Source organism: Pelodiscus sinensis, chromosome 9 (genome assembly GCF_052426305.1).
Source record: "Pelodiscus sinensis isolate ZL-2025 chromosome 9, ASM5242630v1, whole genome shotgun sequence".
NCBI lineage: Eukaryota > Metazoa > Chordata > Testudines > Trionychidae > Pelodiscus > Pelodiscus sinensis.
This window is the reverse complement of record NC_143060.1, coordinates 13,896,230-13,909,248: the sequence shown is the minus strand read 5'-3', so window position 1 is coordinate 13,909,248 and position 13,019 is coordinate 13,896,230. Positions and strand designations below refer to the sequence as shown.

General features: G+C 48.2%; 1 protein-coding gene and 1 long non-coding RNA gene across 2 annotated transcripts in view; one reads left to right on the top strand and one right to left on the bottom strand.

Moving 5' to 3' along the window:
- LOC149523909 (uncharacterized) overlaps nucleotides 1–6,647 on the top strand; it is a 25,094-nt gene extending 18,447 nt beyond the window's left edge. The window contains exon 3 of the long non-coding RNA XR_016350239.1: nucleotides 6,343–6,647. This is a non-coding gene — a long non-coding RNA (uncharacterized LOC149523909). The remainder of the gene's footprint in view (nucleotides 1–6,342) is intronic.
- Nucleotides 1–13,019, bottom strand: part of CIMAP2 (ciliary microtubule associated protein 2) — a 24,889-nt gene extending 11,870 nt beyond the window's left edge. The window contains exons 1-5 of the mRNA XM_025189853.3: nucleotides 12,688–13,019; nucleotides 8,443–8,530; nucleotides 6,606–6,776; nucleotides 6,311–6,427; nucleotides 2,937–3,074 (exon numbers count right to left, since the gene is read on the bottom strand). Of these exons, the coding sequence (XP_025045638.3) occupies nucleotides 2,937–3,074; nucleotides 6,311–6,427; nucleotides 6,606–6,776; nucleotides 8,443–8,530; nucleotides 12,688–12,737 (564 nt within the window). The 5' untranslated portion in view covers nucleotides 12,738–13,019. The remainder of the gene's footprint in view (nucleotides 1–2,936; nucleotides 3,075–6,310; nucleotides 6,428–6,605; nucleotides 6,777–8,442; nucleotides 8,531–12,687) is intronic.

The window sequence follows — 13,019 nt, the reverse complement described above, 5'->3', positions numbered from 1 at the left end:
AAGATTAATTGATTAACTGTAAGTATCTCCCTAAATGGGTAATGCTTTACCAGTTCTGGGTAACCTCTCGGGGCTGGAACTCCCCCCCACTCCCTCCACTGTGAGCAGGGGGCTGCTCCAGCCTCACAAGGGGCCCGCCACAGACAGGGACTGGTCTCATCCGAAGCAGCCCTTGTCTGTGGCAGGCCCAGATGATGCAGGCAAGGGCTACTCCAACACAGGGGCTGGGAGCGAGAGTCCCACAGGCTGGGGGCTGCTCTCACTTAGTCTGTTGATCAGTTAAACATTAGGTTAGCCTGACATTTAACCGGTTAAATGATTAACCAGGGTTTTATATCCCTGCCACAAAGAGCAATGTTCTATGCTCTGCCCATGGCTTTTCCCTCTCGTCCACACTGCCCACTCTTGGGTGGTCAAATAATAAAGGAGTAGCCAACTCTTTGTTTCAATCATCCACTATTCCTAGGGTCCTGAATTAAAAGCGGCACCTTCAGAAATGCCAGGGTTGGTCCCTCTGTATGGCAGCCTTTAAACTGAGTGGGTTGGCCTGTCCCCTTTGCTTAGTCTCCGTTGCTCATGGCATGCAGGTGGAACACTCCTAGGAGACCTCCTTGGGATCCTGCACATGTGCCTCTCTGGAGGACGGCCCTGGTCAGTGTGCTGGGGGCAGGAATGAGAGTGGGAATGTGAGGAGCAGAGGAAGCAGGAATTCTCTGTGTATCATCTCTTGCTGTCCCACTGGCTCTCTGGGCAGGAACTGAGACAGGGGTTCATGAGGTTGGCTGCAATTTCTAACGTTCTTAAACAGCATTTTTCTTGCTTTCCCAATCTCTAAATTTCAATTACTATTGATGGAAATAAATTTGTGGATTAGTGTGGGTGTTAAAATCAACAGCTAAATTCTAAGTTCTCTGAAAAACAAAACAAACCAACCCAAGAGTTTTCAGGTGCCTAAGTGTTCCCTGGAATCATAGGGAAAAGTTCTCCTCCTCTTCCCTCAAAGTTGGAAGTGGCACCTCTATTGAGCCGTGTAGCCAGAGGGCTGTGGGAGGACCAGGAGTTTTTGCAAGATGTAGCTCCCATGCAACAGCATGAAGCCCGCCTTGAGCCTCATACCAGGCACCACAAGCCACAGCAGCAGTACAATACGCCATATCCCAGGCCACCCTTACTTCTGCTCTACAGCTGGCAATGGCATCTTCTGCGGAACTGTGCTCCAAGCCAGCACACACTGGTATCAGGTTGCCCTGCCAGTGCTTAATTCATGCCAGGGGTGTGCTCTGGCATCTCTTTCAATACAAATTGAACACTGGAGAAGGCAGCGGGGCCCAGAGGTGATCGGGTGAGGGAAACCTTCGGATCCGGGGTGATAGGGAGGGCACCACAGTACAAGTTCACCCAGGGTGCAATTTTCCCTAAGGCCAGCCCTGCTCTCTTGGATGCTGTCCTCCTACCTCTCCCGCACAGCAAGGGGCACGCCAGCTTTGTGCAGCCAGGCAGTGCAAGCTGTATGCACCCTCTCTGGAGAGAACAGCAAACGCTGGCATTCCCTGAGCCTTCAGATACACCCGAGGGCTCCTGGTTGGCCACGAGAGGAAGCCTGTAGCTACATTGCTATGGTCTGCTGTACTGAACAAAATAGCCAGGCTGTGTCTAGACTGGCAAGTTTTTCCGCAAAAGCAGGTGCTTTTGCGGGGAAACTTGCCAGCTGTCTACACTGGCCGCTTGAATTTCCGCAAGAACACTGACTTCCTACTGTCTGAAATCAGTGCTTCTTGCAGAAATACTATGCTGCTCCCATTTGGGCAAAAGTCCTTTTGCGCACAGCTTTTGTGCAAAAGGGCCAGTGTAGACAGCTCAGATTTGTTTTGCGCAAAAAAGCCCCGATCGCGAAAATGGCGATCGGGGCATTTTTGCAGAAAAGCGCGTCTAGATTGGCACGGATGCTTTTCCGCAAAAAGTGCTTTTGCGGAAAAGCGTTCATGCCAATCTAGACGCTCTTTTCCTTCCGCAAATGCTTTTAACGGAAAACTTTTCTGTTAAAAGCATTTGCGGAAAATCATGCCAGTCTAGACGTAGCCCCAGATACCCTGAGGCTACAGCTATACTGCAGCGTGTGACAGGGTCAGGCTGAAGGACTGCAGTGGAGAGAGAGAAGGGCAGTTCTAAAAGGCAGCAAGGGCTCTGGCTAATCAGGAGCAGGGGAGGCAGGGCTGTGGTAATTCAATCAGGTCCAGCTGATCTCACTTGAGGCTGCCAGGGAGCCTTTTAAAAAGAGGCCTTCCCTGCAGGCAGAAAAGGGGGAGTGGGAGAAGTGGAGTGAAAGGAGACTAGTGCAGATGGGGAGCAAACCAGACAGGCTGAGAAAGGGAATGGCAGCATTGCCAGAGATGGGGGAGGGTGTGATGCTCCAATGAGGGGCTTTGGGCTCCTTTTTCCCTGGCAGCCTAAGAACCCAGGGGAGTGTGGGAGAGGACTGTTTACACAGCCCAGACTGACCCAGGGGCACCTGTCCTAAGGCCCTTGTGCTTGCTGGGGGACAAGGACTCAAACCCTGCCAAGGGCAATCAGGACCAGTACTGAGACTGCTAGATTGAGGACTGAGCAGGGGTCTGGGACCCAGGAGCGGGGTTACCAAGTCACCAGAGGTATCCCAAAATAGCTATTCTGTGTCTTTTGAGTGCACCCGTTATTTCAAAATGTAACGGGCTCGCTATTCCATTGTCCCTATGAACCTCATCCCACAAGGAGTAAGGGGCATTATGGAATAGGCATTTCTTTTGAAATAAGAGCTCAAATTGCGTTGCTTATTTCGTGCTCCGGGTGCAGTGTATAGGTGCACCTTGAGGGAGCGGCTCCCATGGAGCCTTCCCATTTGCTCTTTCTGGTCACGGTCAGTACGGGGATGGAATGGAAAACAAATAGCGCAGACTTGCCGCAGCAGATGGAAAGTCGGATTTTTCAGTTTTGCTGTCCATTATCCCTTGAGCATTTGTCAAGCGTCTCTCCTTCTCCTCAATCAGGGCATAAGGGTTTCCATTCTTGCCATAAGACCCAGGGCCAGGGTAGCAATCCTGCAGAAGTAAGAGGAAGAGGGTTACTAACTAAACTGGCTACAACTGCCAATAAAGAGCCAAATTCTGCCATTCAAGCGTATTAAATGCAATGATTCTTTGTCATTCAGTAGTGCCCACAGGCCCTAACCAAGATCTGGGGTATACGGAGTTCGGTGGTGCACAAATATCCAAAGACTCGGTCTCTGCCATGAAGATCTTCCTATCCGGTATTTCTCTGTGGAGTTATGCTGCCTCCAGGAGGTGCTGTGCCTCATAGTGGTCCAGGGGTGGCAATACTAACAATACCTAGCTGTCATACAGCACTTTTCATCAAGCACAAGGCCCTAGTCTGTCTTTAATGGCCTCAGCACATCCCTGTGAGGCAGGGCAGGCCTGTCATCCCATGGAACAGATGGGAAACAGGCACAAGGAAGCTTAGTGACTTGCTCAAAGTCTGTGGAGGAAGAGAGACTAGAACCTCTGTCTCCCAAATCCTTGTGCCCTGAACAAACTCTTCTCTGTGGCACCTGAGTGAAGGAAATACAAGAGCAGGAAAGTTCCAAGGGGGTGTTCCCCTGGCACACCATGCACCAGATGACCTAAAGAGAATCCCAGCAAGGAATACCAAAGATCCCACATTAGAACAGATCAGACAGCGATTCCCTTGCCCTACCATGTCCCCTCCATGCAAACATGCTACATTTGAACCTGAAAGGCAGGTATGGCCCAAATCAACATCAGGTTCAAACCTCACTTGGCTCCAGGTCATGAAGCCTGCAGCACAGAATTAAATTCTGGGTCTTTATGGGTGTGTCTACACAGCACCTTAAACTCAAAATAAGATACGCAATTTGCGCTATGCAAATTAGGTAGCTTATTTTGAAACTAAGTACTTAGTTCGAGTTAACTGTTACACCTCATTCCACGAGCTTTGAACCTGATGTTGATTTGGGCCATATCTGCCTTTCAGGTTCAAATGTAGCACATTTGCATGGAGGGGATATGGTAGGGCAAGGGAATTGTTCCACGAGGAGTAACCGTTAACTCGAACTAAGGACTGTTTGACTGCCGTGTGTAGCTGCGGGCAGTTAGTTCAGACTAGGAGGATTTAAAAATGGCGCTTAGACGGGAAGATGCAAATAAAGCCCGGGATATTTAAATCCCGGGCTTCATTTGCAACTTTGAATGCCTACATTAGCCTCCCTAGTTCGAACTAGGAGGCTAATGTAGACATACCCTAAATTTCAAAGCCTGTTGCAAAGAGGATTATTGTTTTACGGACTGGAAAGCTGAGGCACACCCTAGTGAGACAACTTGTCCCAGGACAAGTGTATGGCAGAACCCAGAATAGAATCTCTAGGTGAAGTCTTGGCCTCCACTGGGGATGTTAAATATCAGTTAATTGAATAGATGAGTAACCACATGAATTCTTATCAGTTAGTCGACTATTCTATAGTCTCTGGGGGTGGGGCTGGCAGCAGTGTGGGTGCCAGGCGGGAGCTAGTCTGCGAGGGGAGCCAGTTTAAAAACCAGCTCCTCTTATGGACCGGCTGCTTGTCGCCCTTTGCTGCTGCCTCTGATAAAGAGGCAGCAGTGCGGGGTGGCAGCAACCCCTCTCTGGAGTAGAGGGGGGTCTGAGTTTGCACCTGACCTGGTGCAAACCGGAACTGAGCCAGGCTGCCTCGGCCTGCCTGCCTGCCCGGCTCCTAATACACTTTAAATGCAGAGCCACAGTCCCGGACCTGATGTGAGCCAGAACTGATCTGGGCTGCTGGCCAGCCTGCTAAAAAAAATTACTGATTGGGGGTGGCAGGAGGGAAACGTGTGTAGTCTATAGCATTAACCTATATACTTTTGCTTATCAGTTAACATCCCTAGCCCCCACTGAAGGCAGTGGAACGGGATTTCACCCCCACATGCCCTCATCCCCAAGCCACTAGTTCACGTTGCATCACTACGGTTTGGAAGTTCTTATCAAGTACAGCTGGTTACATTCTGCCCCAGTAAAGGATAATCCAGTACAATCTTTGTATCTCCCTAAGCAAACAGAGAAATCTGACCTCCTTACGGTTTTATAGTTAAAAACTTCTCAAAAGATAGTAAGGCAAATTAGAAATCTGAACTCACACAATTTCATAGTTAGCATGCGGAGACTTCATTGGCACCAGATGCCTTGCCAGTACAGGCATCTCTGTAACAAATACAATCAGCTGCGATTCACACAGGCTCCCACTGAGAGTCACTGTTGGTTCACACATATAGTTATAAAATCAGCAATCGTGGCTATGCCCTGGGTCTGAGTATTAACACAATATTCTTCAGTGCCTGTGAAGAAGGGATGCTTCACAGCAATGACCCATTTTTTAGTTTCTTTTGCTGGGCAGTGCAGATGTGGGGTGGCAAAAGTGGCCAGCTTGGAGGGTTAGAACACGGTCAGTACCTTCCAGCTCTCCTCCCCACATTCTGGTAGAACTAGAAGTCTTGGTGAGGGATTTCTGGGGCTAGAAGAATATTGCAGAACATTACTCTGTAGGAAAGCTATTTTAAAAGCAAGTTATCACTATTTGGTGTAGCTTCATGGACAATGGGACATGTATGTAAATGCATACGCACTCATACACCTACACCAACACACTGATACTGCGCATACTCTGTATATAGGCAGTGTGATGGGCATTACAGAAATATCTACGACAAACACTGATTTGATAGACTGTGGTATATACATCCATAAATATGGGCTCAGTCCCAGAATTGTACAGAGAACTCCCCAGTGAAATCAGTGGAGATCCCATGTAAACAGGACACCTTCATAATGTGAAATAGAAAATACTGATATTGTGGTTAAGTTTTTCCCTAGATCAATGCTCGCTAATTGGCTCCCTTTCATAATTCCCTTGTTAATTAAGATGATTTTAGCTGGGCTATCACCAGACAGTGTCAGGTACCAATGAGCAGAAAGCAGCATTCTTAACCCTTCTACTGGTGAAATCAGTTTCCTAGTTGCTTGATTTGGATGGACAGCAATCAGAAAGCATCACTGAGTTTTGACCCTTAGTATTTCTTGTACCACCTACTCTACTTTTAAATTTTGCACAGTTATAAAGGGGACTTGTTTTGGCGCCCAAAAGTATGTATCAAACATTATTAGGTGATCCAATAATATCTCTTCAACAAGAGATACCAGATTATCTATCTTATATATTTCTTGTCAAGTTGTTGTAGTATCTCTGTTGCCTGAATCCGATACATACCCTAATTAAGTCTCTAAACCTCTCTTCTCCAGTGTCGCAGGCTCCTCTGATACTTGAAGGTCGGGTCTCTTGCAGAAAATCTTTGATGTTGTAAGTTCCTGGGCCCAATTTTTCTTTCTTATTGAGAAAAAGAATTTAAAGTTTAATAACAACAAAGTCAAAAATCTAATTTACCCATGAAAATCACCCCTCTCTCCTACATTCAAGCCATCCCGTGTTGCTTAACATTTGAAAGATAAAACATAGACACAGTCAGGTTTTTTGTCCAGGGAAAACAGTCAAATTCAGATCTCACCAGATACTTGGTTTTCTTCAATGTCTCCTTAAAATTAAAATGAGGCATCTGGGTAAGTCGTGCCACTTCCTGTGCTCTGGCCCAGCCAGAATTTGAAGCCTTCTCCTGCAGCATAGAGGAACTAACGCTTCCATAGTCAATATTGTAGGTGCCTGGGCCTAACTTTCTGCCCTAAAATGAAGCAAAAGGTTAAATCTAAAGGCTTTTAGATTACCACTGAGTTAAGCCAGTTTGATGCATGCAATGCCATTGAAAAATGGAGTGCTATAGCAGGGCCCTACAAATTCTAATCATATTGTTTGCAAATTCTCTTTACTACACACAAATAGGGAATGAGTGTCAAGGGAGCTTTTGTAACCCACACACCTAGGCTATGTCTACACTGGCGGCTTCTTGCACAAGAACATCTTGCGTCCACACTGCCATGTGCGAGCTGTGCTTTTGCGCAAGAGCGCCCATGGCAGTGTGGATGCTCTCTTGTGCAAGAAAGCTCCGATGGCCATTTTAGCCATAGGGCTTTCTTGCACAAGAAATCCCTGCCAAGCGTCCACACTGCCATCTTGCGCAAGAGGGCTTACACCTGTTAAAAAAGAGCATAGCTCTTGCGTAAGGAGCTCTTTCTTACCACGCCGTACTGTAAATTTCCTTGCGCAAGAGCGGGCGGGCAGTGTGGACGCTCTGCAGATTCTTGCACAAGCATGGCTGTACTTGCGCAAGAAGCCGCGAGTATAGACATTGCCCTAGAGTGGTTACTGAGCAATGCAAGTGGTACCTAGACCACAGCAACAGTTAAGACTAAGGTACCTCTACAGCATGAGCTGGGAAGCAGCTGGCTTTTAGCTCAGAGGGTAGAGGCTCCTATACTCTGCTCCAGAGATCCAAGGTTCAAATCTGCCCAGTGGCAGTTACATTATAACAGTGGTCCCCAACCATTTGAGGCTGCCGGGCTCTAGGGGGCGTGGCCATTTGCCTGCCAGGCACCAGAGGGCGGGGACACTTGCATGCCCGGGGCCGGTGCCCCACCACGTGCCCGGGGCCGGCGCCGCGCGCCCAGAGTGCAGGTGGCCAATTTGCAGCGCTCCCGGGTCCGGCGCTCACCGTGCGCCATTCACCTGGGGCCAGCTCCGGCACCATGCATGCGCCACATGCCCGGGTCCAGGCCAGCCCTGAGCACTTGGCAGGCGCACACAAATGCCCCCACAGGTGCCATGGCGCCCGCAGGCACTGTGTTGGGGACCACTGCACTATAACAATCTATACTGGCTGGGGATCTACATCCAGATTTCTAGCAGGCTGGATAAATTGCTGATATGAAATCTACTCAAAGGTTCTGTAGGTACACATTACACAGGGAGGTAAATTACACTGGATTGAAGCTCACCCTATATAATGACCATTAATGGAAGTTTTATTATTGATTTAGGATTGCAAACTTTCCCAACTGAATGGACCAGATGCCAGTGCCGGTCGGGATAGTTGCCCTACATTGATTTAATTGTACCTATATTAAATGGACTGCTTAAATTAGATTCAGTGATATTATGCAATTAATTGAAAGCAACAGAATGGATCCATTCAGATTTTTCATGTAAATTGAATTCTGGAAAGAGAATCCAAATGTATCCTTTTTCATTCAGTTTTGCAGAAAGAGCTGAATAAGTGTTTGCTGCTCACATAAAATACAGAAACACTTAGAGACCAACAGGTTTATTAGGGCTAAGCTTTCATTGATAATAACCACTTCATCAGATAGACTGGAGTGGAGTTTACAGAGGCATAAGTATATACATAAGGACAACAAAAGAAAAAGAGTACTTGTGTAAATAGTCAGACTCACCAATTCTGAAGACACTTTTTTGCAGTAGGGTGCCTGTGTATATGTACCAGGTTTCTTACAATTTGGATAAACTGCTGACACATCAAATCTAGCAGAGGATGAAGTATACAGTAAATTTTGGTTTAAAGCACGACTAATTTACAAACGTATGTCCTAGTTCTGTGAACATTTAGGTCTTTTTTTAGGGTCTAGTGTCATCTGTAGAAAGGGTCTCATGGACCTCAGGAAATGTACCAGGCCCTTAGTACGGGCTCAATACTGCACAGATCTACATGCTTCATTTTGTGAGTAGTCCCATTAACTTTAGAGGGATTACTCATGGTTAAAGAGAAACATGAGCATAAATCTTTGTAGGTTTGGGGCCTAACCCCTTTTTGCCGTGAGTAATCTCCGGGATTTCAATGAGATGATGGCTCACTGGAGTGAGCACAGTACCCAAGACTAAATCTTTCCATAATCAGGCCTATTAACTGATGCCCTGTACAAATTACATACAGACACCACTTTATCTGCTCCTGAAATGCAGCCCTTGCCGGTGTGAATCATGGAGCCGTTTACCAGCACAGAGTAATGCTACAGCAACAGAAGTCTAGTAAACTATTGAGAGATTTGAGGTAGGCAGAAGCAAATGACCCAAACTGGAATTTGGCCAAGATAACAAGCTTAAGGGCCACTGTCAGTTTAAAAATTATGTTTTAAAACAAATATCCATCCCAAATGTTTAAACCTCAGGCTAGTAAAATAGAATTTTAAAAATCATATGCACTGCTCACTATTGCGGGCGATTTTTCTTTTTCCATTTCCCTTACATTTTTATTTGCTTTTAGTCAGTTTCACTAAAATGGTCAGGGACCAGTCAAATGATGAAATGGTTGGGCTACAAACACCATTAGGAAATGTTAATTTTTTTTTTAATTCCATTGGATTTTTTTAAACAAACATATAGATATTTCTGTTGCATTTAAAGCTAAAAGTTTCCTTTTTACAAAACCTAAGGTTGGGGTCATATTTGACCCATCCAACATCTTTTTTTTTTTTTTAACAATCACAGTCTGTGAGATCTTTAACAATAACAAATTATCAGAACCTTGGCTTTGTGTTTCTTCCCAATCCAGAAGCCAAAACACTTGAAGTCAAAGTGAGCATGAACTCAAACCCTGGCAACACCACTTATCTCTAGGAGAGTTTCTGACAAACTCTATCAATAAAAATTCAGACCACATTCTTAGCTGGAGTAAACTAACGTAGCTTCATTTTACAACAACTGCGAAATCTGGCCCCTCACTTAACAAATGCCTCTGCATTGAAGTAGATATGTTTCCATAGTCTACAAATTAAACTAATTTAAAAATATTAATATTCATAAATCAGTCTTTGAGGCCTTGAGCTTGCAAACTGTAATGAACTAATCCCTCACTTGTGAAAAGTCAAAGGACTTCAAGGGGATTGCTCATGTGAATCAAGTTACTCATCTGCGTTTGCAAGGTCAGGGTTTTAGCATCAGCTATTACACAAGGAATCCCAAAACAAGAACTAGGCATACAGATCCATAGATTTCAAGGCCACAGGGGTCTATTGTGGCTTAGCAATGTTTCTGTATTTTATTAGAGGATTAAAAACTTGTGGCTAAAAGAATAAACAAATTCTTTCTCTCCTGCTGTTCAATACTGAACTAGTAAAGGCAATGCAGGCCAAGAGAGTTCTACATGGGCAAAGTATGATTTTAAGTAACAGGTGTTTGTTCCAAATAAATAGTACAGGTTATTTTCCATAAGGAGGAGAAGCAGGGGGAAAACCCCAATCAATGTACTTTAGATTAACGAGCTGGTTACAAATCTTATCAACCCAGTTACTATACAGGCAGTCCCCAAGTTACGCGGATCCGACTTATGTCGGATCTGCAGTTACGAACGGGATTTGCTCCGCGTCTCCCTGGTCTGCTGGAGACCAGCAGACCAGGGAGACGGGGAGCAAAGCCTCTGAGGATGCCGGCAGTGGGACAGCCGCGGCGCGTCTGGTCTGTCCCGCTGCCAGCGTGCTCCGCGGCTTTGCTCCGCATCTCCCTGGTCTGCTGGTCTCCCTGGTCTGCTGGTCCAGAAGACCAGGGAGAAGGGGAGCAAAGCCGCGGAGGACCCGGGCGACGGGACCACGGTGCATCTCGGTCCGCCGCCCGCGTCTCCCTGGTCTGCTGGGGGAGGGGACGCAGCTAGTACCCCCCTCCCCCCGCCCCAGCAGACCAGGCTTTTCTCCGGACGCCTGTGGTAGAGCAGCTGGGGCGCTGCCGGTTGGTCCTGAAGCGCCGCTCTGGGCACTACTGGACCAACCCGGCAGCACCCCAGCTGCTCTGCCCCAGGCGTCCTGATTCAGCCGCTGCTGGTCAGTTTCAGCAGCGGCTGAATCAGGACGCCTGGGGCAGAGCAGCTGGAGTGCTGCTGGGTTGGTCCAGTAGCACCGAGGAGCGGCGCTATTGGAGCAACCCAGCAGCACCCCAGCTGCTCTGCCCCAGGCGTCCCCAAGTCAGCCGCTGCTGAAACTGACCAGCGCTGACTACAGGAAGCCCGAGGCAGAGTTGCTCTGCCCTGGGCTTCCTGGAATCAGCCGCTGATCAGTTTCAGCAGCAGCTGACTTGGGGACGCCTGGGGTTCTTAAGTTGAATCTGTATGTAAGTCGGAACTGGCGGTCAGTTTCAGCAGCAGCTGAATCTGGACGCCAGTTCCGACTTACATACAGATTCAACTTAAGAACAAACCTACAGTCCCTATCTTGTACGTACCCCGGGGACTGCCTGTATAACATGGCAGAGCTTTTCATCAACCATGTTTCTTAATCCCTGACATGACTTTGAAAATCTCAGCCAACATATGTATCCTTGTATTATTAAACACATGATTCAAACTCTTAAATATACACTAGAAGCTGGAGGCATATCACTGTGGTGATTTTAAAATACACAGTCAAAGTAACCTCACTGAGCACAGAGCCAGAGTGGGGCACAGTCTTATGCAGCCAAGCAGGCCAGAAAGGGCCGTATGGTGCCCCAAACCCACCTCTGTGCTGCCTCCCTGGATCACTAGTCTCAGTGTGGAGGGAGAAATCAGGGTTTTTGTAGGGCCATTGGCTCCCCCACTCATGCAGGGAGAAGTGGGAAGTGGACAATGCCTTGGCTCCACTCTCCAGGGTGCCAGTGAGCACAACTGAGCCACCCTGTGGGGGAAGTGATCTGTGATTTCCTTCCTGCGTGATTGTGATTTCCTTCCTGTTGTGATTTCCTTCCTGCTCCCCACTTGCTCCTACTGGGGAGCAATGTGACCTTCTGGGGTGCCTCCTGCGGGAGCAAGGCTCAGCTCAGCACTACCCTGACATGTGTGGCTCTGCCTATGGCTCAAGCTTAGCCTCTGGGGGAAGCAGAGATGGCAGCCCATACTTTAAAAAACATTGCCAGTCACGTGCCAGGCCATTTCAGACATCAAGTGCGATGGAGTATTTTCAAATGATATTCACTCTTGCACCTTGAATGGGAGCAGTCGTAAAGATAGCCAGAGCGAGCCTGCAATCCAGGGGTCCCCACATCTGCTGGCTGCTTTCTGAAGGAAAAGACTCTTCAGAGAATGGGGTACCGGCCCACGAGGTCCATTCAGTCAGGTTACAGAAACCCACTACTGGATAGGCCAACTATCCTGCAGGAGCCTATCATGTATAGCCACAAAGGTGTGCGTGCGTGTGTGCGTGTGTGCGTGCGCGTGCGTGCACGTGCGTGCATGCGTGTGTGTGAAGACCCACCACAGGCTCAATCGCCCTGAGGGAGCCTTCTTCGCTTTGCATTAACATTAAGGTATTTTTAAAGTATCTCCCTTCTAGGAAGAAGGAGTCTGCTGTGTGTTTCAGAGACATTTAAAAATCTCATTTCTGTTTCCTTGGAAACTCCCCAGTTCCGCGTATCCCAGCTTGACAGTCCCGTGTGACGGGGGGAGGCGTGGACACGTGTACAGGGGCTCTCCAAGTGTGACAAACAGGTGAATGCACGTGTGTATGTGGTGTCTGCGTGGCTGGGTGGGGTGATCTGCACGCACAATGATCTGCGTCTGCAGGAATGTGTGCGTGACTGAGATCTGGGTGCTGCTGTGTGTGGATGATCCAGAAGCTGAGAGTCAGACGGGACTGAGCCCAGTTCTCTCCTCAACCTGGAAAGCCCAGCCAGGGGCAGGCTGAATCCAGCCCCTCTTGAGCCATCTGTGGGGCTCTTACCTGACTGTCTGAGTGCCAAAGGGGGCACCTGTAAAGCCCTTTGCTGCCATTCCCTGCTCCCTGGGGTGGAGGGACGGAGAGGGCCCCCCCCCCCCCCGCACAGCTCCCAGCAGCTCTGGAACGCTGCTGCCATGGCAACCACATACAATTCTTGCCTGTCTGATCCCCTGAAAGCGGAGCTGCAGGGCAGCCCGTGGCGTGGGGGGGCCTCTGGCTCCAAGCCTGCTGTACCTGTTACTGCTCAGGGTCAGGCCCCGCCTGTGCTGGGGAGAGGAATGCAGCCCTTTTCTGCACGGCGCTTGATCCCGGTTTAGTTCTGAATCATTGTATTT